We start from the raw sequence: 22,372 nt of genomic DNA on the forward strand, positions 1-22,372 counted from the left end.
TGTGTATAATGTATACATGTTCAGAATTTCATAGTAAATTTTACAGCTGATGGCCAGAGAACAACCATGTGAGATATCACAGATTGGATTAGAGAATTTCATTGTAACATGTCATTGAGTGAAATTCTATTCGCATCTCTCCTCCTGAGTTAATCTCATCATGCTGTTCCCATCCTGCTCTTGAAGGTTTCTTTACATTTGTAAAACCAAGAAGCAAGAAAAGTACTGCAAATACCAGAAGAGTGCCTAATCATCCAGCAGTCAGGGTTGGGGTTTTGTTTTTGGTTTTGTTTTTTTAGTCGACCATAGTACTTCCCTGGTCGTGAAGGGACTGAAGTACATTAGCAGCCTCTGGAGAAAGAAGAGATGCTGCAGTTTGGAAGGATACTCAGCTACTACTGTCTGCAGGTAGTTAGTTGTCCTGGAGCTGCCCTGTCAATCCCCATGTCTCTAAGCAGCTCCTCTCCTTCCAAATGTAAACCCCAAGCAAGGCGGAGTGGAAAGTCAGCTTCCAATTTTCAATAAAGGCTTTTATGACTCACATATTTTCAGAAAAGCAACCCTGCAGTAGAGAGTTGGTCCAGGCTCAGAGTGCCACTGGGACATGGATGGAGCAGGCTTGGTGGAAAACGAGAATGTAAAACAGGAGGGTGCTCAGCCTCCTGGCACAAGCTCACTGAGCAGCTTCCTGAGCAAGAGGCTTTTCTTTCCTTGCTTGTCTCAGCACTAAAACGGTGACAAATAAAGATGGAAACCACAAATAATTTTTAAACCTGAATTTGTCTATCAATAGACTAAGAGAACTTATTAACAATATTTGCATTAATGATATTATCTTTAGATAGAACTTGTACCTTGAGATTTATACTTGATTTTTATCTCTTGGAGTGAAAAAAAGTTTATTTGTTCTCTATCAACAAATATTTGCCATTAATAGGAAATAACTTAATAGGCAAAATATATACCTGCTAGTCATTCTACTAATTATTTGGAGTGAATTATATTACTGTAAATTTATATATAAAGAAACAAAGAATCAAGAATGTTAAATTTCCCAAGACTATGCACATATAATTTGAAAACCATGACTCCAAATTCAGTTCACTTACAACTGAATAAATAGTAATAGTAGTTTTCAAATCTTTACAGAAATATTAAACTAATATATATGCACAAAATAACTGTCATCTACCTGCTGGTTTACAGAAAAGTGTCAATCATGTTGTAGCAAGTTCCCCAAGTAGATGAAAGCAAAAGAAAGTAAGACGTTCTTAGAAAGACTGAGTGCAAAATGACACAAAGGGTTGATAAGAGGAAAAGAAGTGAAATGAATCCGTGGTATGGCCTCTAATTCTAAAAAGGCAGTCAATTAATTTGACCACTCAGAGAATATTTAGAGAAATGAAAGCCCTTAATCACTATAGACTAATCAATTGAAACACTGTATTGACATGAGAAAGGACTCCACATCCTTTAAGTAAAAACAATCATAGCTGTTTACATAGAGGAAATGAGCTCATTAGCCTTGAAAGTTAGAGGAATAATTCCAACATTCATTAGTTTAAAAAAGAATATTAGTAATTAATGGATTATATTAGGCAAGTCAGAACAACTTGCCAAATTGGGAAACAATGAGGTAAACTTAAGATCTAAAAGAAAAAAAAAATAAAGGAACAGGTTAAATAGACACAAGGGAAGAAACTCTCCACATATGGCTCATGCAGAGAAAAGTGAGTTGAGTTCTGTGAGAAGAAAAAAGTAGAAAACTGGGATCAACTGCAGCTGGACTTTGACTACTTTGTGGGTTCTTTTTACTTCTACGCTTCTCCCACCACTTTTCTACCCTTATAACCTCCTAACATTAGATAGGAGAGAAAAAGGGATAGAGGAGAAAGGGAACATTATCATTAGTCTACTTCCTACATTAAGTTCCTTGGTAAAAAATTAATCTTGGCTGCCAGGATATCTAACTTCTTTGCACTACTAAACATATACCCACCAACAGCACCCAATAACAACCAGCAACAGCAAACTACCAGTCAACAACCTACCGTACATTTATATACCCTCTTAAAAGTCCCCAATATTCCAAATGTCACACAATTTCAGAAACAATCTGAAGCTGGCAAAATCATGCCCCTGATAAAGCACTAGGCAAATCATAGTCAGCTGCTGTTCACAGTATGAAGCAACCCCATATCCCACACCTAGGAATAAATCAAAAACATATTCCCATAATATTAACATGTTTTCAAAGAAAGGAAAACTTCAAATTTGTCACTATAATCAACTACAGAGAAAATCAAAACTCTGACTGCTCTCTGAAGAATAGTGATTTGGAAAAAGAAAAAAAATGAGAGAAAGTGTGTGTATGATATGTGCACATGGGTGTATGATGTTTGTATGTGTACACACATGCATGTGTGTTTTGTGTGTATCTATGCATATGTGTGCATGCTTGCACTGGGGATGGAAACTACAAGTGATTTTTTTATAGTGAGAAAAAGAATAGCAAGCAATGTGACTAATGTTGTAGATATTGGTCACATTTAGAACCTGTGCAAGGTAACAAACATTACCATTACCATTTCCTGAAACTAAGAATTCTCATGGAAAAATTAGAAGGTAGAAACAGGTTTACATTTAGTTAAATTAATTGCACTGGCAAAAGAGGGTATATATTTATGTGCTGATAGAAAATAGCTACAAGAGAGACAAGAAGATGAATTTAGCTGACATTTCAGTAACCCAGGGATGGATGATGAGGGCATGAACTTGGAAACTTATAATAAAGGTGAATAAGAACTACATATGAGAAATATTTAGCAAATAAATGCCAAAATTGGTGACTGCTAGAAATTTACTGACTGAATGAAACAATGATGTTGCCATTAACAGACAGAAATATGCAGGAAAATGGCCAGTTCTTCTAGGGTAATTTATAGAAGAATTTTAATCCAGCAGTTTGGCTGTTCTGGAATGGGATCATATCCAAAAACCTTCTATGTTTTTGTGATCCTGCTGGAATTCAGACATGCCAGGATTACAGTATGATCTGTCTAGAATACAGATCTGCTGTTAGTACACACCTTTAACTCCAAACAATGAAGGTGCAGACATAAAAGGAAGCAGACATGTTTGAAAGTGACATCTAATTGAAGGGCAGACAAAGTGATGAGTCAGAGAACAATTTGGCAGAATGAGTCAAAGATAGGATATACAATTTAAGAGAGCAGCACAGAGAAACAGAAAAAAAGAGGAAGTTTTACTGGAACAATTTTATAGAGACAGGTTCACAGGTGAAGATAAAACAAGCCAGAGAATGAGAAGAAGCCAGAAGATTAGAAGAGATTGTCAGAGTTAGTTTGAGGCCAAGCAGAGTAATTCAGTAAGAAGTCAAGAGAAGCTAGTTTAAATTAGTTGGCCTAGAGAGAAGTTCGGACCAGAACTGAGTTGAATCAGACAGGGAAAATTCAGAAAGAGCTAGAAAGGGAGAGTTTATTCAGCAGTAAGCCGCCAAGACACCAATTATACTAGCTAACTGTGTATTGAATACACTGACCTCAAAATGGTTCTCAGTAGCTAGACATATTCTCTGGAGTTCATGTGAAATAATCAGTATTAGCAGGAGAGTTATAAATTAGCAATTAGACACAAAGTAAACTCTTGAAAGAATGGAAGCTTCCTGGATGACCTAGAAAGGCAATATCCTGACAGAACCAATAGGAAAGGAAAACCATGAGAATGGGAAACTAAGAGGGAACCTGTGAATGAACAAGAATAGAAAGTCAAGGAAGTGAGGAAAAATATTCATAGAATTGCATTTGTGAAAATTTAGAGTGATCGGTGGTATTAATACAAGAGAAAAGCCTTATTAACTGAAGAGGAAAAGGCCATTGAGTTATCATGTGTGCTATTTCTCTTGGTGTAGTAATTTAAATGGATTGGAGGGTCTACAATCAGAGTACAGAAGAAAAAGGACAAGACAGAAAACTTGAATACTGTTCCTTGAAGGAAGCTGGACTCAGAAATAAAGCACAAGTTCTGGAAGGTGTTTGAACTTGTTCATAGGCTAGGAAGAAAGAGCCAATTAAAGAGGAATAGTTGAAGAGGCCATGATTAATAAAGGTTCCTTAAGAGGAAAAACAAGCAAAATACAGATGAACAAATCCATTGAATACTTCAAAAAAAATTCAAAGATTTAGTTAAGGAAAAGAAATGCTACTAAGGTGTTTATTTGTCATGATTGAAATACATTTTCATATCACTTTCTATGTTTCAGTTAAGAGCTCCAAAATCAGATTGCAAAGCTGTGTCTTATTTCCGAGCATTCTTGGTGACAATGGAAAAGACTTGGATGGTTGCAAAACTGCAGCAACATAAAGAACATAGTTATCACACACGGTGGAGGAACCAGCAAGAAGGTGCTGACTCTTAAAAAGTGACATGAAAGGCTGACATGAATGACAACAAGGGCTACAACCAAGTGTATGTTTGCTCCCATCTGAAAACTGAAGCCAATTCTTTAGGAAAATAAAAGGCAAGAGAAAGAAAACTGTGACACTCTCCTTTCTTAGACCTAAGATTTGAAAAAAAATAAATAAACATTTCAGTTTAAATATTATACCAAAATGTTGAAAGGATAAAATAGCATGAATGACTTGTACTAATTTATATCATTGCTATGATTTATCCCTAGAAGGCAAGGTTAGATAAGAAGAAAGTATTGCTTCACTGTATTTTTCCCTATTGAATAACTTTAGAAGATGAATTCACATTAATTTCATGGGAAGTACAATTTATTTATAAAATTAAGGCAAGATAAAAATGTCCATAAAGTTGCATCTTAAAGTCACAGCTGGAAGAACTGCTTCCCATGCGCATGAGACATGGGAAGGACAGTTGACATCGAAAGATGTTTAAAGGTAAAAATCCTGTCAGTATTATTCAGATTAATTTAACTTTTAGTGCGATATTTTTAGCTATAGGAATGATCAGGTACTATGGAAATGGTTCCGCTGGTAATGTGTTCGCTATGCAAACATGGGAGCTTAAATTAGGATAAACAGTACATACATAAAGTTGCATTGCACTCCTAGCACAAGAAAATCAGACACAAGAGGCATAATGGCCATCATTCTAGACAACCAGGGAACTATCCTGCCTTGTTCGCAAAGCTGAGGGGACTGGAGACTGGAGGGCTCAGAAAACGAGAGCCCTTGGCACTCTTGCAGAGGACCCAGGTTTGGTTCGCAGCATCCATGTGGCAGCTCACAAACACCTGTACCTCCACTTCCAAATCTGATGGCCTAACTTCTGAGAGCACCAGATATACATATACAGCAGGGCAAAATATTCAGATACACAAAATGAAAACAAATGGATAACCTTTTAAAAATAAAAAATAAAATCAAAGGCCAATAACTCATTTGGTAAATCCTATCTATCTGAAAGTGATCCCCTGAATCCACATCAAAACTGGAAGGAGAGAAAGGACCCCACAAAATTGTTCTCTAACCATGACGTGTACATGTGACATAGACATACATCATGCAAACACATACACTAACCGACAAGCATGTACACACATTAAGAATAAATTTTATTCTTTTTGAGAATTGAGAAGAGAAGCAGTTGAGATTGAGAAGCAGTTGAAGAAGATACCTAATGTCAATTTACGGCCTCCATACACATGTGTACCCACACCCCAGTATACATGTGATCATATACACACTCATGGGGAAAAGTCCAAAGAAATTCAAAATTTCAGTAAATTGATAGTATTTCATTTCATATCTAGGTCTGCAGAAATAAATCACAAAGAATGGTGAATAAAAGAATATTAATCACCTCTAATATAAATTTGGTTTTTAAAATCCTTGTAAAATCTACCCAAATTTATATGATAAATTAATAACTATTATAATCTTTTCCTTTATCATTACTGTATCTCTCATATGTAAACATACACTCCTCAGTGTTGTGATCTTAGAATTGATAAACATTAAGTTACAATATCTCCAAATCCAAACCTTACATAAGTTCCATAAGGCCAATGACACATGATTTACCCTTCGACATGGAGCAAACTGTATGGTTAAAATTATTTCATACTGTCACCTCAGATCAGCAGATTCCGGCCTTCTCATCACACCTTCTCAATACAAAGCCTGCTCCTTCTGTTTCGTCTTTCACCTTGAACTAAGTGAATGTTTGGGATGATCACTGTAATCCACTCAGGCTTGAGGTGACAGTGTTAAATGTGTGAAGAACAGGAAGAAGAATGAGAAATGAACTCACATTTGCCTGAACATACATTTGAATTACATATGTCCTCTGTATAGCAGATTTATTCGCCTAATGCCATGAGAAGGTTTGGCTTTGGATTATCTTTTCCTCAAATGTCAAAATTGTAGTGGTTTACTTACAAACTTCAGTCTGCTGGATAAGTAAAATGAGTCACTATGAAACCAAAGTCCTAACATTCACTTTTTAGTGCATATAGAAGACATGTGATCTCCATCAATATTAAAAGAAGGGTAGTCAAAAGCATAATATAGCACTTCACTAGGGTGAACAAAGGTCACCGACAAAGGTCTGATTCTCAGACCATATCCACGTTTACTAGATATATTTAAAAGGACAAAACCTGGAAGCCATATCAATAACAAGATCTCCAGGTGACCTTTTATGGAATCCTAAACCAAGGGGGAAGCACATAGTGCACTGGTCAGTATAATGAATTCCCTAACTTCTCATGCAAAGAAAGAGAGAGAGTGTGTGTGTATTTTCAGAGTGAAATTATGATGCTACAATGTTGTTTAGAATATATTTCTGACATATTCTTAGCTTTGCATTCTGCATGGATATGAACAGTATCCAGTGTGTTATTCAAGTGTTTTGTCCACTGAAGCAATTCTTTCTCGTGTATTCCATAGTTGAGCATCTTACCATATGGTCCACCTAAACTTCTACATTTTCCTACTAATTCTTGCATCTTTTGTGGCCATATGATTAAATTCCAGGCAAACATAAATAAGTTTAAATGTTTTTGAAGACATAAAAGGTTCTATTTAAGAAATGCAGAATCACAGCGTTTTCATTCTTTATCTGGATGTCAAAGAAACTACATGCAATAGCTGGATCACTCAGTAGCCACTAAGGACTGTGAATTCAAAGACCATCCACTAGGGATAAAAGAATGAAGAGAATTAAAGTTTGAGTCCCCAACTAGTTTCAATATACCAGCTCTTTATTCTACTTGAGAGCCTCTTTTGAGTAAGAAAACAAGGTTCTGTTATGATCCCCTTTGTTGAAACTGTGTTCTAACATATGAAGCCCTCGAAAATAAAATCATTTCGATAGTAGTAAGTGTAGAACAATCTATGAATGTAAGTATCTTAAGCTATATATATTCATTCTCTGTTTCTCTGTGCCTCCTTTGAAATGATGCTAAGTACAAAGTATCTAATGCTGTTATCTAAGTACTTCTGAGTGTCATAATCGAATGATTCCTATTTATATTCTTACAAGATAAATCACAAATATAGCATCATAAAATGTAAGGCACCACAATATTAAAAATCCTGTGTGCACATTTTTTCTTCCTAGTTAGCAGTTGGCTTGGGACCAAATATCAGTATAGGGCTGTAACATGGGTATTGATTTGGCTCTTAGACATAATGAATTTGGCTTATGCAATACTTTTTGATAATTGTTAATTTGGAAAGTCTAAAGTGGCCATGTATGTGTCTTCAACTGCTAATACACAAAACTATTATATCACTTCTTGTGTTACATGCCTGGCTTCTGAAAGCACTGAAGTGCACAGTACATGCATGTCTCCTTCTAAACTTTCTCTCTCCATCACTCATGTGGTATTGAATAAAATTATTCATAACAAAGATCATTCCCAAAGATTAAGTATGCCTAAATTAATAACAAAAATGTGCATAGCTCCCTAGATGTTACAGTTTGATTTGGAAATAATTTTTTACTGTAAATAGTCTAGCATTTTTCTTTTACAAGAAACAGATGTAGGCAGCTGGGTGTGGTGGCACACGCCTTTAATCCCAGTACTTGGGAAGCAGAGGCAGGCAAATTTCTGAGTTTGAGCCAGCCAGTTCTACAGAGTGAGTTCCAGGACAGCCAGGGCTATACAGAGAAACTCTGTCTCGAAAAACCAAAAAAAGAAAAAAGAAAGAAAGAAACAAACAAACAAATTTAGGACATTCCAAGGCCTCCCTACACAATACACAACAGAGGGAGAGAGAGGTCTTGAAAAGCTGTTTTTTATCATCTTGGGTCTGATTCTGACTACATTATACTTTCAACTAAAGTGAGCCTACCTCCCAAACTCTTTCTTTTTAGTTACTAACATAACTATCTTTTAAAATCCAAATCAACTGTTAGACTTTAGTGAAAGGTCATTGTATTTTATCCAGAAATGTCTAAATCTTTACTTATTCTATCTTAGCATCCATGTTCATTCCCATCAGGCCGACCTGTGTTTGTTTCATATTCCACAGTCAAAAAGAAAAGTGTATCCTATACTAACAGAAGGAAAAGGCTAAGCTTATGAGTACATACTTACACACAGTGCCATATTTCTGCAACGTGTATTAAATGGAATACAAAGGAAATACCACAACCCATGCTAGTTTTAGCAATGATTTGAAAATTGTATATTCTTGACCTGTAGGCCTTAGACTTTTCCTTAATATAGAACATTTCCCACATTGACTCTTTCTCAAGTTCAAAATTTTTTGGCTATATTATAATCAGGTAAATGAAGTATAAGAAGTGTCCACACAGTATCAGGGCACACCCAGGCATGCATGGGAAATGTAAGCTGTGGATATACTAGATTACTGAGTCGTCAATATTTTCCTTACTCATACACACAGGTTTATGCTATTAATTTTCATTACATCTATTTGAATTAATATTTGTAAAATCTGAGAGAATTTACTTTCTTGGTAAAAATCTTTGGTTTGAGGTTTGAATTTCTCTGCTATTTAATGACACTAAGAAAAAAAGGGGGGTTGGCCCAAAGGCAGGACTTTCAGAAACAAATCACCTATTCTTGATGTATGAAAATTAATCTTAGAGAACAGTAAACCCCTCATTTTTCAGTAAGACCTACAGAATAAATGCAATGACTTAGACAAGAGTTTTAGCACATGACCTACTCTCTAAGACTTTTGAACATCTATTTTTTTTTTTTTTTTTGGTTTTTCGAGACAGGGTTTCTCTGTATAGCCCGGACTGTCCTGGAACTCACTTTGTAGACCAGGCTGGCCTCGAACTCAGAAATCCGCCTGCCTCTGCCTCCCGAGTGCTGGGATTAAAGGCGTGCGCCACCACGCCCGGCGACTTTTGAACATCTTACATCTTTCATTTACACACATGTTCGATTACTTTTGTAATTACAAAAATTAAGCACATCATTTTAATATAAATTGAGAATAAAGTCTGTATAGATATTTTAGAGTTGGTCTTCTGGTAGGGGATGGGAGTGGACAGATTCATTGATACTCAGACATTTTGCTTCTATCCTAATGCTGCTATCTGCTCTCCTCTTTCCTAACTTCTTTGTTCTTTGCGTTTGCGAACAGCACAGACTCTTCATGACATTATGAAGAAATGCAAGTTTCTCCCTTCATAAGTTTCCTCAGTTTTTGAAGCATAGAAACTGATTTTAAAGTTTTAAGATTTTAGAAAAGTGCTCCCTCTATGGGACTACTGACAGACTTGAATTTTATCTCCAGAACCTTATAGGATTTCTAGAACTTACAGTTGCTGAACACAGTTTCTAAATATTTTTAGAGAAAAAAAAAAATCAGAAAGGCAGAAAACATATTCATACAGATGGCTGGATATACACAGGAGAAAGACAGTAACAGACACGATTAACAAATTGCTAAGTTTTGAAAGCTTGAGTTTGATGCTAACAGAGATTCAGATCTATGCTGGCCTATTACAATGAGAATGTATCTATTTCTGACACTTCAACCTTCAAAAGTTAAGGTTAATATCAACGAAGCCCATTTTATTTTATTTTTAAGTTTTATTCTATAGCAGCCATGCCATTTTGCTTAACAATACAACCCAGCACTAACATATGTAAATCACATAGGGGAAACAAAACAAAACAGTAACCAAGCAAGATATGCCTTAAAAGAAAAGAAAATAGAAGGAACGGAGAAGAGAAGAAGAAAGGAAGGGTCTAAGGGGAAAGTCCTTCTCAATACTCTGTTTCAAGTAGAATTTCCTGCCTTCATCCATCCACCCAAAACCACACTGTCCTTCCTGGTAATCAAGTCAGTAGGGTGGGAAAGTACAGAAGTTTAAGAAATCTGGTTTCTATCAGTCTGTCATGGAGAAATAAACTTGACTCCCTCTCTGTAGGCAAACCCGATTTTAAGATCAGAGATGAAAACTTTAGGAGGGGAGGATAAGGCTTTGGGAAGAAAGGAATGAAGAGGAAAGACAAAGGAAATTCCGAACTATCGGAGTTGCCTGCTGGAGAGGTTTTTCTAAACAAAGACTTTCATGAAGCTGCTGAAGTTCACACAGGAAAGACTCCACCCTGCCGAGCTTCTGCTGCAGCGGCTTTCCCTGCTTGGAAAGCGCCAGCCCACACGACAGACCTCTAACTAAAAGTGCCTCCGGGGCTCCGTTTTAAGCACTCTTATTTTCTTTTAAACGTCCCACTCTTACATTCCGGCAAAAAAGACTGGTGGTATCCTGGCTCTTACAGGATGTCAGAAGCCCACTTTTTGCCAGGGCACGCACAGAAGCTCCGGATTTGCAAATGTGCCTACTCTCCAGAGCCAAGCTACAAATCCTAGAGCCCCCTTCTCAAACTTCAAACCAGAGTCTTCTCTTTATGCTCTTCCGGAAGCTTAACATTCCATCTAGTTCCCAAACCAAGCCATAAACACCATAAGCAAAGCAAAAGGCAAACTCACCATTCTCTTGTTCCTGGGCTTTTATTGAGACACAGTACCCTAATAAAACAGAAAGAATGAGGAGAGGTCTTGCTCCCACCCAGTTTGCCATCATATCTAAATATGAGACATGTGGGTCCTCCTGGGATCGAAGAGTAGATACTGAGGTCACTGTAGCACCATGAATTCCGCTGGGGGCTCTTTTTCAGCACCAGTCCCCGCGCTGCCTCAGTCTGTTTCAGCACCAGCTCCGGCACAGTCTGCGAAAACTTTTTTCAAGCGGTGCAGCTTTAAATAGGAAGAATGCTGCCTCCACTTCTTTTCCTGCCCCTTTCAGCTTGTTCAGGCTCATAACCATCCAGTGTCTGCCAAGCAACCGTCTGATTGATGGTAAACAACCAAATCAGAGCGCGCGCCTCTGCGACTTGAGTTTTCAGTGCTTCTTGTAGATTTTAAGCACAGAGGAAGCTTCTCAACAGAGACAAACTTTTATTTCTCCTTCTGTTTGAGTGTGTGTGTGTTTTCTTTTCTTCTTTTTTTTTTTAAGAAAGCCTATTAGAAGGAGTCTGATCCACCCTCCCCAACCCTTCCCCAGACACACACCCACTGACTTTTTCCAGAGACACTAAAAAAGCTTTAGGGAGGATTATAGCCTTTTAGTGGATTTTTTTTTCTTTTGCACTTAAATAATTCAGAATTCTCTTCGCCACTTAAGCCTTTAAAACGTCACTTTTTTTAACCCTTTCTTCTGACAATAGAGGAAGGATTCTTGTCCCAATTTTCATCCTGCTCCCTTTCCTATGCTCTGAGAGGATTGTGGAAGAAAGGAGGCAGAATATGGCCAAAACAAAATGAACTTTAGATACTTTGCATTGAGTTATTTCCACATCTTTTTAGTAGCCACATCTAAACGTTCTCCTTGTCACAGAGCATGTTATTGTGTTAAAAAATAAATAAGTTCACTAAGCTTGTGGAGGGAGGAAAACACACTGGTTTAAGTCTCAGAAAGGGTAGGTTCCAATATCAGACCTGCCAACTCAACAATTCTGTGAATTTGTACATAGTCCTTATCTATCCAATTTGTTTTTGTTATTGTAAGAAAAGAGGCTTTGGCCTGACCAGTGTGCAGGATCTGGTGACACTAAACTGAGCAATATGCTGTTAACTAGATTCCAAATTACAAAGAGCTACATAAAAGTGGATGATGCTGTTATGAATCCCACACCAGCTTTCCACGGAATGTGGTAGTCCTAGCTGCACATTTCTGTAAAGAGCAAGGCATTAACTTTGTGTGCTACTCAAGCTTGACAGATTTAAATGCCTTCAGTGTTTTTGACAGTCTAATTCATTTGATATTGTGCGTTCTGGAGGATCTGAATCAAGTCCCACATAACATGTCATGTGTGACTCAACTGTTCATCGTTACTCAGCACTGAACAGGTGCTCTGAGATACACTGAATACGGGAAGGAGTATGGCATACTAGAAACAAAGTCAGCATCCATCACCTTTAAGGAACATATGTATGCAAATGCTGAAAAAATATATCTACGTGAAACAAAAAAATACAAACAAGATATACAGCTATGTGTAGAATTAACTAAACCCCAAATAAATGCAAAGAAAAAGAATAGTATAAATTAAAATAGGTATATGAGGCTTCATTTACTGTTTAATTTCCTTAATAAAGAAATCCAAGATGCTTTGAATTAAGAGGTGGAACTAAACTCTGGAGAAGTTCCGAAAACAACTTTCTAGCCCTGTATCACTGAAAATAACTTGTCACCAAGACCTGCTTTTGTCTAGTGAGTTCGTTCACCAACACACTGCTGTTCCCATGGCTGTCTTGCTCATACTTAATGAATGGGCTAAATAAGGAACAAAAATCAAATTTCTTCTAATTCTTTGAATAATAGCTGAAAAAGCCCCTGATGTAAAAGCTCTTGTTAATCCCTCATCAAAGGAACATTGTTTTGCAACAGATAGAAATCACTTCAGAAAACCACAATCAATTAAAATGCAGAATTGTGTAGCCCAGTTTCAATGGATACATTTATCAAACTACTCTTGAACCTAAGGCTCAGAGAACATTGAGGAAGAGGAGGTAGAAAGTCTGTAAGGGCAAAGGAATCCTAACAATGTCAGAATTTTATGCGTATACTCATAAAATCTCACCACCATGTCTGCCTCACCATGAGCTGAACTAAGAAGCAACTGTATGCCAAACTGGTTAGAGGAAGGACCAGAAGGCTCCAACCCTACATAGAGAAGTACAGGCAACTAAGGAATGCTGAGCACAGGAGAAATAGTCTTCCCCAGAGAGTAGTACACTACTGGTTATTCAATACCAGATGGTGAGCCCTGAAAATATAAATGCAAGGTAGCATGATATAGACAGAGCAGGTTGCATCCATACACTTAGAACTAGATATGTGTATATATGTGCATATATATATATATATATGTAACAACAATGGAGAAATAGGTCATGAATTTGTAAAAAGAAGATATGAAAGGAAGATAGAAAAAAGGCTTTCATTAAATACTTTCATTAAATACTCAATGGGAGTTACAGAAAAATAAATAAATACAGAAAAGAAAACCATAGTCCTCTCTGAGATTACCAGTTTTCTTCTACTATGAGACCATTTTAGACACCAACAACACCAGGCTCTGAAAGTAGGCCAACTTTTTGTGTATCTTGTAATCTTCACTGGAGTGTTGAGATAACAGATGTTTGTAGAGAATCTACAACTCTTGGAAACTATTTGCAGGCTGAAAGTTCAAACCTGGTGAACTAAGATTACAAGATCTGTCCAAAGTAAGCACACCTAATCCTCATCACGTGCTCCTATCCACTTCCATTTCCTGTTATAACAATTTCTATATGCTTATCAATATAGGTGATTTATGAAAACAACTCTCATGGGGAAAATTCAGAACACAATGAAAACTTTTCCCAGTCTTGCACAGTTTCTAACATCTCTGGTTCATAGCAGAAGTCTGTAACATAAGACCAAGGAAATATTTTCCTGGGGCTGAGATAATTCAGTATCTAAATGTAATTCTCCATGAGCTTTTGCTATCTGTTACTATCAAGCCAGAAACTGAATTTTTTCAGCTAGAGCTTTTGTTCCATGTTTCTTATTAGGATCCTTTACAAAAATGACCACAGAATGTACACAGGTGACACCAGTTTAATGGATATAGTTGAATTTCTGGGAAAGTGCCATTGTTTCTTAGTCTTAAGGAAAGCTGAGAAGGAACACAAACCATCACTGTTGGAGTAGGAGCATCAGAAATCAGGCTCAGTTCCCATGAAACACCTCAGCAATCCACACACTGCAAGTACTTCAGTGAATCTGCAGCAGTTCTTATAACAATCCTAAAAGCTTATTACTAGTTTTCAAATTATATATAAAAACTACACTTAAAAGAAGCTTAACTGGTCAAGTTTGCTTAACTAGTACTTTTAAGCTTCTACTTGTGCAATGATTAATCTCAAAGTAAATGTTATTGTTGGTTGCTGACTCTTCCTTGATCAACCTAACATCATGTTCTAATCTTAGGGTAAAATATATATATTAGCACTCTTTAGAGTTGATCTCTCCCTCTCTATCCATTTTATCCCTTCAATTTTTCTTGGGACATTTTGTTCTTTCTCTTCTTTGTAAATCTGATAGCTAATCTTAGATGTCAACTTAACTACATCTAGAATCAACTAAAACCCAAAAAGCTCGGACATGCCTGTAAGAAATTTTCTTGTGTATATTACTTAAGGTGGGAAAACTCACTCTAAGTATCAGCCATAACTTTGGCTGGGAGCCTATATAAAAGGACTTGGAAAAAGGAAACTTGTGCTTTCTGCCTACTGCCCTCACTGTCACTGGCAATTTTATCTATCTTATTATCAAAGTATCTCTTTGCTAATGTTAGGACTATTTTTTTTTTTTGAATTCCAACATAACCTGAACAGCAGCAACTCTCTAGGACTTCTCTGAAACCCCAGACCCAGAATAGGCCTGGTGAGACCTCCAGTCTCAGAGACTGAACAACTGGAGTCTTGGCCTTTCCAGCATGAGACAGCTAGTGTGGGGCTACCCAGACCACAGACTACAACCTATAAGCCACTCTAGCAACTCCCATACCTCTGAGTGTGTTTGTGTGTGTGTGTGTGTGTGTGTATTCACTTATAATAGACATATATTCCTTCTTCTGTCAGTTCTTTTCCTTTAGAGAACCCTGACTAATACAGCATCTCTTCCTCTATTTTGTACATTTCCTGAAGCCTAATTGCCATCATTTACATTTAGCTCACTATTAATTTTCTATGCATGTGTGTATACGCATGCATGTGTTGTATAAATAAGAATATATGTGCCTGTTCATGTATGTGAAGCTAGATATCTTCCTCTATTACTTTACACCTAGTTTTTAAGAAAAGATCACTCACTCTATGTGGGGTTCATTGATTGACTAGACTCATTGGTCAATGAGCTCCTGGAATTCTGCCTTCGCCTTCCATCCCTGGGATGATAGCAATGACAGACACTTTACATAGGAGTTTGGGGTCCAAAATCAAGTCCTTATTCTTGTGCAGCAACTACTTTATCCTCTGAGCTATTTCTCCAACCCCTATAGCTTATCTGTATGGAGTTTCCCAGAATCTCACTTCTTTTGCATCCATTCTTTTACCTCCCAATCACATTTCAACCTCTGCCTCAGAATTCCAACACCACTACTACACTATAAATTGCATTTTCAAAGAGATTAAGAGTTTCTTTATTAGTAAACTCAAGATTTATCTTTCTTCTTTCTGTATTGGTTTCTATATTAGGATTCTTTTTAGCAACAAAACCAATAGAATAAATATGATATGCTAATTATTATACTTATTTAAGTCATTGTAAATAAGTGTAATAATAAGCATATCATATTCATTCTATATATTATATGTATATACACATATATGTATTTATATAAAAATGTTACAAAAGGGATATGTCAGGCTGGTTTATACAATATGGGCTGAGGAATACAGCATTTGCTGTGAGCTCTTGGGAGAAGCTGAGAAACCACTTGTTACTCAGACTATGAGGGTGGATCAGCAATCCCAGTATCACTGAAAGCCTAGATCCATATTACAATGCTGAAGAAGCTGGTTCTGATATCAATGAAGGATGGAGATATCCACACCAGCAGCAGAGAAGATGCACCCAGCAGCAGAGAAAGGCTAGCAGGTTCCCCTCCCAGATCCCTTTATCTCTGGCCACTGTTAAAAGGTACTGAACATTTAATCAGTTAATCCTTCTGCAAAATACCTTCACACACTGGCCCAGCATCTCTTAGTTGATCTTAGATCTAATTGAGTTGCCAATCCACGATTATCTATAAAATTTTCCTTTATGTTACTATGCTCACAACACACAACAGTGATGATTTAGGTTCAAGATCTTAATCATGCTAGGAAAACATGCTGGAGCACATCAGTTCACTGAAGTCGCAGAAGGTAGGGGAAACTTGTCACCTTATAGCTGACCAGGAAGTAGAGAATGACACAGGCAGTGATACTTCCAAGGACTTAATCCTAATGCTCTTCTTCCTTCAGAAAGTTTCCACCTCCCAAAGATTATACAGATACCCAGAATAGGGCCACCAGCTGGGAAATGAACATTCAAAAAATAAACATACAGAGGGCATTTCAAATTCAAACCATACCTCATCCATAGAGTATTTGATATTTTGAAACTTCTTTCTTTCTCTGTCTTTGTTTCCTTAGTCAAATCTCCTTTGGTACCCTCTAAACAGAAAGCAGTGAATGTTTTCCATGGTCATGTTGTCTTGCGCTCATTTTCCTCTACTTGCTCATTACCTTGGGCAAAAATACCTATCAGTTTCCCTTGGCTATATTCCCACTTTGTGCTAATGAGTTCAGCCAAGACTCTCCTTCTGAACATGCTAGAATTAGGGATATGCACCAACACATCTGGGTGAACTGTTCATATTAATTTATATAAGAGCTGGAGAGATGGCTCTTCAGTTAAAAGCCTTTGCTGTTTTTTCAGAGGACCAGATTTGGGTCCTAGAATCTATGTTATTGGGAAACTCATGACCACCTGTAACTCCAGCTCCACGTCATCCAATGGTTTTTTTCTAGCTTCCATAGCACTCACACTCACAAGCAAGTACTTTTTACATAGACACAGGAACATAGAAATTAATAACAATAAAAGTAAATAATATTTGCATTTATCCTGGAAAATAACGGGTTTCCTTATTACATTTACACACTTTTACACACACACACACACACATACGCGCACGCACGCGCAAAATTTCCTTATATATCTTATTGTGCTTTACTTGGTTTTGCTCCAATCATCTCCCCTGATCCCCCACTGTCTCCTCCCACTGGTGCCGTTTTACCTCCAAATAGTCCCCCTTCTGCTTTCATTTCACACATTAAATATAAATTATATGTGGTATTTTTCTTCTTGTTATTTTGTCTTATAGCCTTATCCCATCCTCTAGACCCACCATCTCACCTCACATATTCTATATTCACATACATTTGTGTATTTAAATCTAGAGTTTATATATGAAAGAACCATGAAATACTTGTCATTCTAAGTCAGGCTAACTTTGCTTAACATGATTATTTTCAGTTCTCTATGTTTTCCTTCAAATGACATAATTTCATTCACTTTACATTTGAGTAAATTCCACTGTATGTATGTATGTATGTATATATATATATATATATATATATATATATATATATATATATATATATGTGTGTGTGTGTGTGTGTGTGTGTGAGAGAGAGAGAGAGAGGGGGGGGGATTTTCTTTAGCCATTCCTCTCCAACAAAGATTTGGAAACTAAATGATTTTATAAACATCTGAATGGCATGTAAGATATGTATTATTACAAGGCAAAGATGGAGGCAGGGACTACCATTAAGTAGCACTATATTTAAATAAGAGATGACAATATTTTTGAAGCAAATGGAAAGCGAGGGAAGACCTAGATACATTACAGAACTTAAGACTGCTCATCTCCTGAGAACAGCAGAAGTGGATTCCATGAAGACGCACTTCTGCCACCTGTACAGCTTAATTAAGCAAAGTTTAAACATTGCCTCCTCCTCAACCAGCCATGCTTTCCTCTCTTGATACAGACTGATGTTTGTAGACATTCCATAAAAACTGTATTTATCTGTACCTTCAACCACATTGAAAGCTCCTGGACGAGAAGGACTTTTGTTGCCTATTTATGCCAAGTAGTTGTTTACTGAATACATGTTGCTTAATAAAGAATCAAAAAGGTGGCTAAGGAGAAAGAAAGAAATTACAGTCAGTATTAATAAGTATGTACACAATCAACTCCAGATTCCTAGAAAAATGATAGAAATATCTCTACCATACCAGAAAAATGAATATGTAACTGACCAGAGAAAGAACACAACATGGAATACATATGCTAATATATATATGAATTTTATGAAAGAGCAAGCAACATGTAAGTTTGAAGAGAGAAACACTACTTTATTAATATATTCTCAATGGAAGCCACTGTGAAAAGAATAAGCACTGTAATAGTACAGTTAGCATTATTAAATATCATGTAAGCCCTACATGCATATTAACTAAGTTAATCTTCAAATTAAACTTACGGAGGAAGAACTATAATTTGCTTGTCTTCTCAATATTAAAAGAATTTGAGGTTCAAAGAATTTTAATAACTTGGATCAATTAACATATAGGGAAAGAACTAGATACAGGTTTGAAGCCTTGGATGAAATCTTTTAGCAGAGTATTGAAATTCAAAGTTATCTTGCAATGTTTATTTCATTACCTTAAATTGTGTCACTAATTTCCTGAAACATGTGGCAATAGTGTAAAATTCAGATCATCTGGCTAATATATTTAAGTCTTGTTCATTTATTTTGTGTGTGTGTAAATATATGTGCATGCAGGTGTGCATGTGTGAGGGTATTCTAATGCCAGGGCACATGTGTAAACTTCCAGAGGGAAGAAATTAGATTGTGATAGTCCATTGTCAGTTTGAGGTACACTTAGAGTATTTCAGAGTTACAGAGAAGCAAGGTGAGATCAGCCCTCTCTTCCCTTCCTGATGATGGGCATCTGCCTGGCTGAGAGCTCTGAGAGATGGACTATTACAAGGAGTCTGCTAAATACTTGATCATATAACCAGAATAGGGTGTGTTCACAGGACCTAAATGATTCATTAGATAAGACATTGTCTCATAAACCAGTGAGGTAGTAAATTTGAGAAGGGGACAAGTCCTAGCCTCGGAAGAAGAGGACAGGAATGTCTTGCAGTGGGGGACTTCAAAAACCAATGTCTTTAACCAAATCAGTATACCAGCCATTTCTGCACCTTCTCTATGCTCATGTCCTTTCTGAAGAATTGTACATTTAAAACTGCTTCATTCTCTATAATCTCTTGATTGCTATTATCTCTTTTTCAGCAAAAAAGAAGCTTGCAAAAGTCAGTGCTCTCCTTCTAACTATGTATCTTGGGGACCAAAGTGAGGTTGAATGCATCTTTACCTGCTGAGCCACTCACATATGGCATACAATCTTTTCAAGTAAATAAACACAAGTGTTGATTGATTTATTATAATGTTAGCTATATATAAACCATAAATTTCTTACTTCTGTCTAAATGCCCACATTAAAAATTTGAATTATTGGAGATCTTTTTATATTAGAAGACTATAAATTCTTTCTGCAAGAATTTTCTATTTAATACAAATTCTAATTTAGCTGAGTAACATTTTAAGAAAAATCTTCATACTTTTTAGTTAAAAATATTGGATTATCTTTTAAGGCAACAATGACTCATATGTAGTATTTACGGAGAGTTCTCCAAGTCAAGTTCATAAACAAAACTTAATAAACAGTTTTGGAAATTACAGCATTCTACTTTACAAGCACTATTCAAGTTCAAATATCTCAGCCAACTCACAATAATAAAGACGTGGTGATCAACGTTTTGTTACTGAGATTCAGAGCAATTAAGAGTTATGCAGATATCTTCTCTGAATGAAGCCATCCATCATGGACAGAGGTCTTGTGAGTAATGGAAAAGAAGAGGATTCATGAAGCAAGCAAAACTCACAGACATAAGAAGTGCCTAAAACTTACAAGATCCACAAGGTTTCTTCTCAAAGTCACATAAACAGGTCTACTGGGAAAAAGGGAGCCTAGCTTCCTAAAAATTAGCTTTTGTGGGTCATTATCTATGCTGACATGTTTTTCAGTGATCTAGCTGCCACAGGTTCTTTTTTTTTTAAGGAATATATAACTATTTATTGACCACTGTTCACCATTATTTACAATAAAGTAAATATACTGTTAGATAACATTCTGATACTACAAAGTTACTTTTCTGGCCCATTGAACCAGAACCCAAATACTGAAAAGATTGATCCTACCAGTAAGGATTGAGTCAGGATAAAGAAAGAGCATGCAGGTCATTAATTGATATTAGCAAATTTTGTTCACTCACTTAGTCAGCGGGTCTTAAATGGCCAATGTCAGCTCCAGCCATGATTCTATTTCCACATCAAACAGATTCCATGAATCATAACCTTTTAGTACAGACTTTAACTTTCTACAAAGGGATGGTTCACCAGAGGAACCTTTACACAGACTGGCTGACCTGGACCTGCCTCTGTAGACCAGCTGACCTCTTAAGTCAAAGCTCTCTATCTGCCTCTAGAGTGCTGGGATTAAAGGCGTGCACCACCACACTTGGCCCAAGTCTTGTTATTAAACCACACTATTACTTTGTCTAATTCCACTTTCTGAAGGGGTAGTAGACAACATTCTGTACATAAAGCACTGTATTTACATGATGACACATCAATTCTGATGTGATTGCCTTTAAACTATCCAATGAATTGCAGAATCTGCAAAGGGCATGGTTTCAGAAAAATGTTCACAATGAGGGAATCTCATCAACTTGTGTTTTCAAGTTTCAAGTACTAAAAACAAAACAAACAAGTTATATAAGTGTCTTATGCATACACTGCATACAAACAAACAACAAACAAAAAAACCAGAATGGTCCTTCTGTGTCCCAGTTAAAAATAAGTTCTGACTTGAGTAATGACTGTAAAGCCTCCCCAGCGTTTAAGAAAAGCTGTTCTGCAAAGCTGAGGAAATACAACATGATATCAAATGGTCTATTGTTAAAGGAAACAAGTACAGAAAGCTCTTACTTGCTCGAAGGAATCAGTGCCTTTTGATGCAGAACAAAACCCCAAAATATCCCAACTACTGTTAATACTTTCAAAATCAGCATATCAAACTTGACTTTCATTAGAATGCTATTTTTTCCACACTAGCAATTCAAAACCCAAGATCCAGATTTATATATATATATTATATATATATAATATATATATTATATATTATATATATAATATATATATATATAATATATATATTATATATATATATATATATATAATTGTTTGCAAACAATTATTGTGCTTCATCTTCGGGACAAGAATGCCAAGTCAGCCTCTCCTTGTAGAAGGCAATGACAATCTGAGGACACTTCATATTCACCTCATCTGAGTCCTTCCGTTTCATTAGAAAGATTAATTCTCCACTGCTGTCTGTGGCACCAAGTATTCATTCAGGATCAAGACCTCTGGCAAAGGCCCTTGGTTTGTCAGCAGCTTCTCTCTTCTTCTTCGATTTGCTATCATCAGATTCACTGACAGCTAAAGATTTTCTTTTTGTACCATCTTTTTCTTTTCCACCATTTTGAAAATTAAGAAATGCTTCAATTAATTCTGGACAATCTAAATTTTCTCCTGGTTCCCAAGTATTAACAGCATCTGTGAACTCCTTCCACTTCAGGAAATACTCCACCTTCCCACTCACTACACAACGGTCCAATACTTTTTATACCACAAATTCTTCAGACTTTGACTCATCAACTTTTTTACTCTTTCCATTTTGTTTCTTTACCATTTTTTACAATGTAGTTTAATTGGAGGCCATTCTGTAAATTTAATTGGAGACTTGAAGAGTGCTCAGATGCTCAGGGTCACGGATACTGCCTGCCACAGTTTCTTTAAGTACCTTTAGGAAACCTACTGGTTTACCAAGCTAGAAGGGTGGAATTTGGTCTGCTATCAGTAGCATTGATTGGAAAGATTTGTTGTTTGCTTATATCTCCATAGGAAATGTCAGCAACATTAATTAATTAACTTTCAGAACTCTCCTTAGGTAAAGAATGATTCTCAAGTATAACTATATATGTCTGAGCATTCCTTACGCTGTCTTTAATAATTTAAAAGTTACCCAGAGTCTGAGGACAGTGACCTGCCCTGCAGGGAGCGCCATCTTGGCTCCGGGACTCCGCCGAGCTTAGTCT

The 22,372-nt window shown here is 36.6% G+C and overlaps 1 protein-coding gene and 1 pseudogene across 2 annotated transcripts in view; both read right to left on the reverse strand.

Moving 5' to 3' along the window:
- Nucleotides 1–11,435, reverse strand: part of Col5a2 (collagen type V alpha 2 chain) — a 137,481-nt gene extending 126,046 nt beyond the window's left edge. The window contains exon 1 of one of the 2 annotated variants that reach the window (XM_021175296.2): nt 10,974–11,435. In XM_021175296.2, coding sequence (XP_021030955.1) covers nt 10,974–11,067 — 94 coding nt within the window. In that variant the 5' untranslated portion in view covers nt 11,068–11,435. The remainder of the gene's footprint in view (nt 1–10,973) is intronic. The other variant, XM_029479102.1, reaches the window with a different exon arrangement.
- Nucleotides 11,436–21,468: 10,033 nt separating this feature from the next.
- Nucleotides 21,469–21,996, reverse strand: LOC110303201 (annotated as a pseudogene).
- Between the last annotated feature and the right edge of the window lie 376 nt (nt 21,997–22,372).

This window comes from Mus caroli, chromosome 1 (genome assembly GCF_900094665.2).
Source record: "Mus caroli chromosome 1, CAROLI_EIJ_v1.1, whole genome shotgun sequence".
NCBI classification, from domain to species: domain Eukaryota; kingdom Metazoa; phylum Chordata; class Mammalia; order Rodentia; family Muridae; genus Mus; species Mus caroli.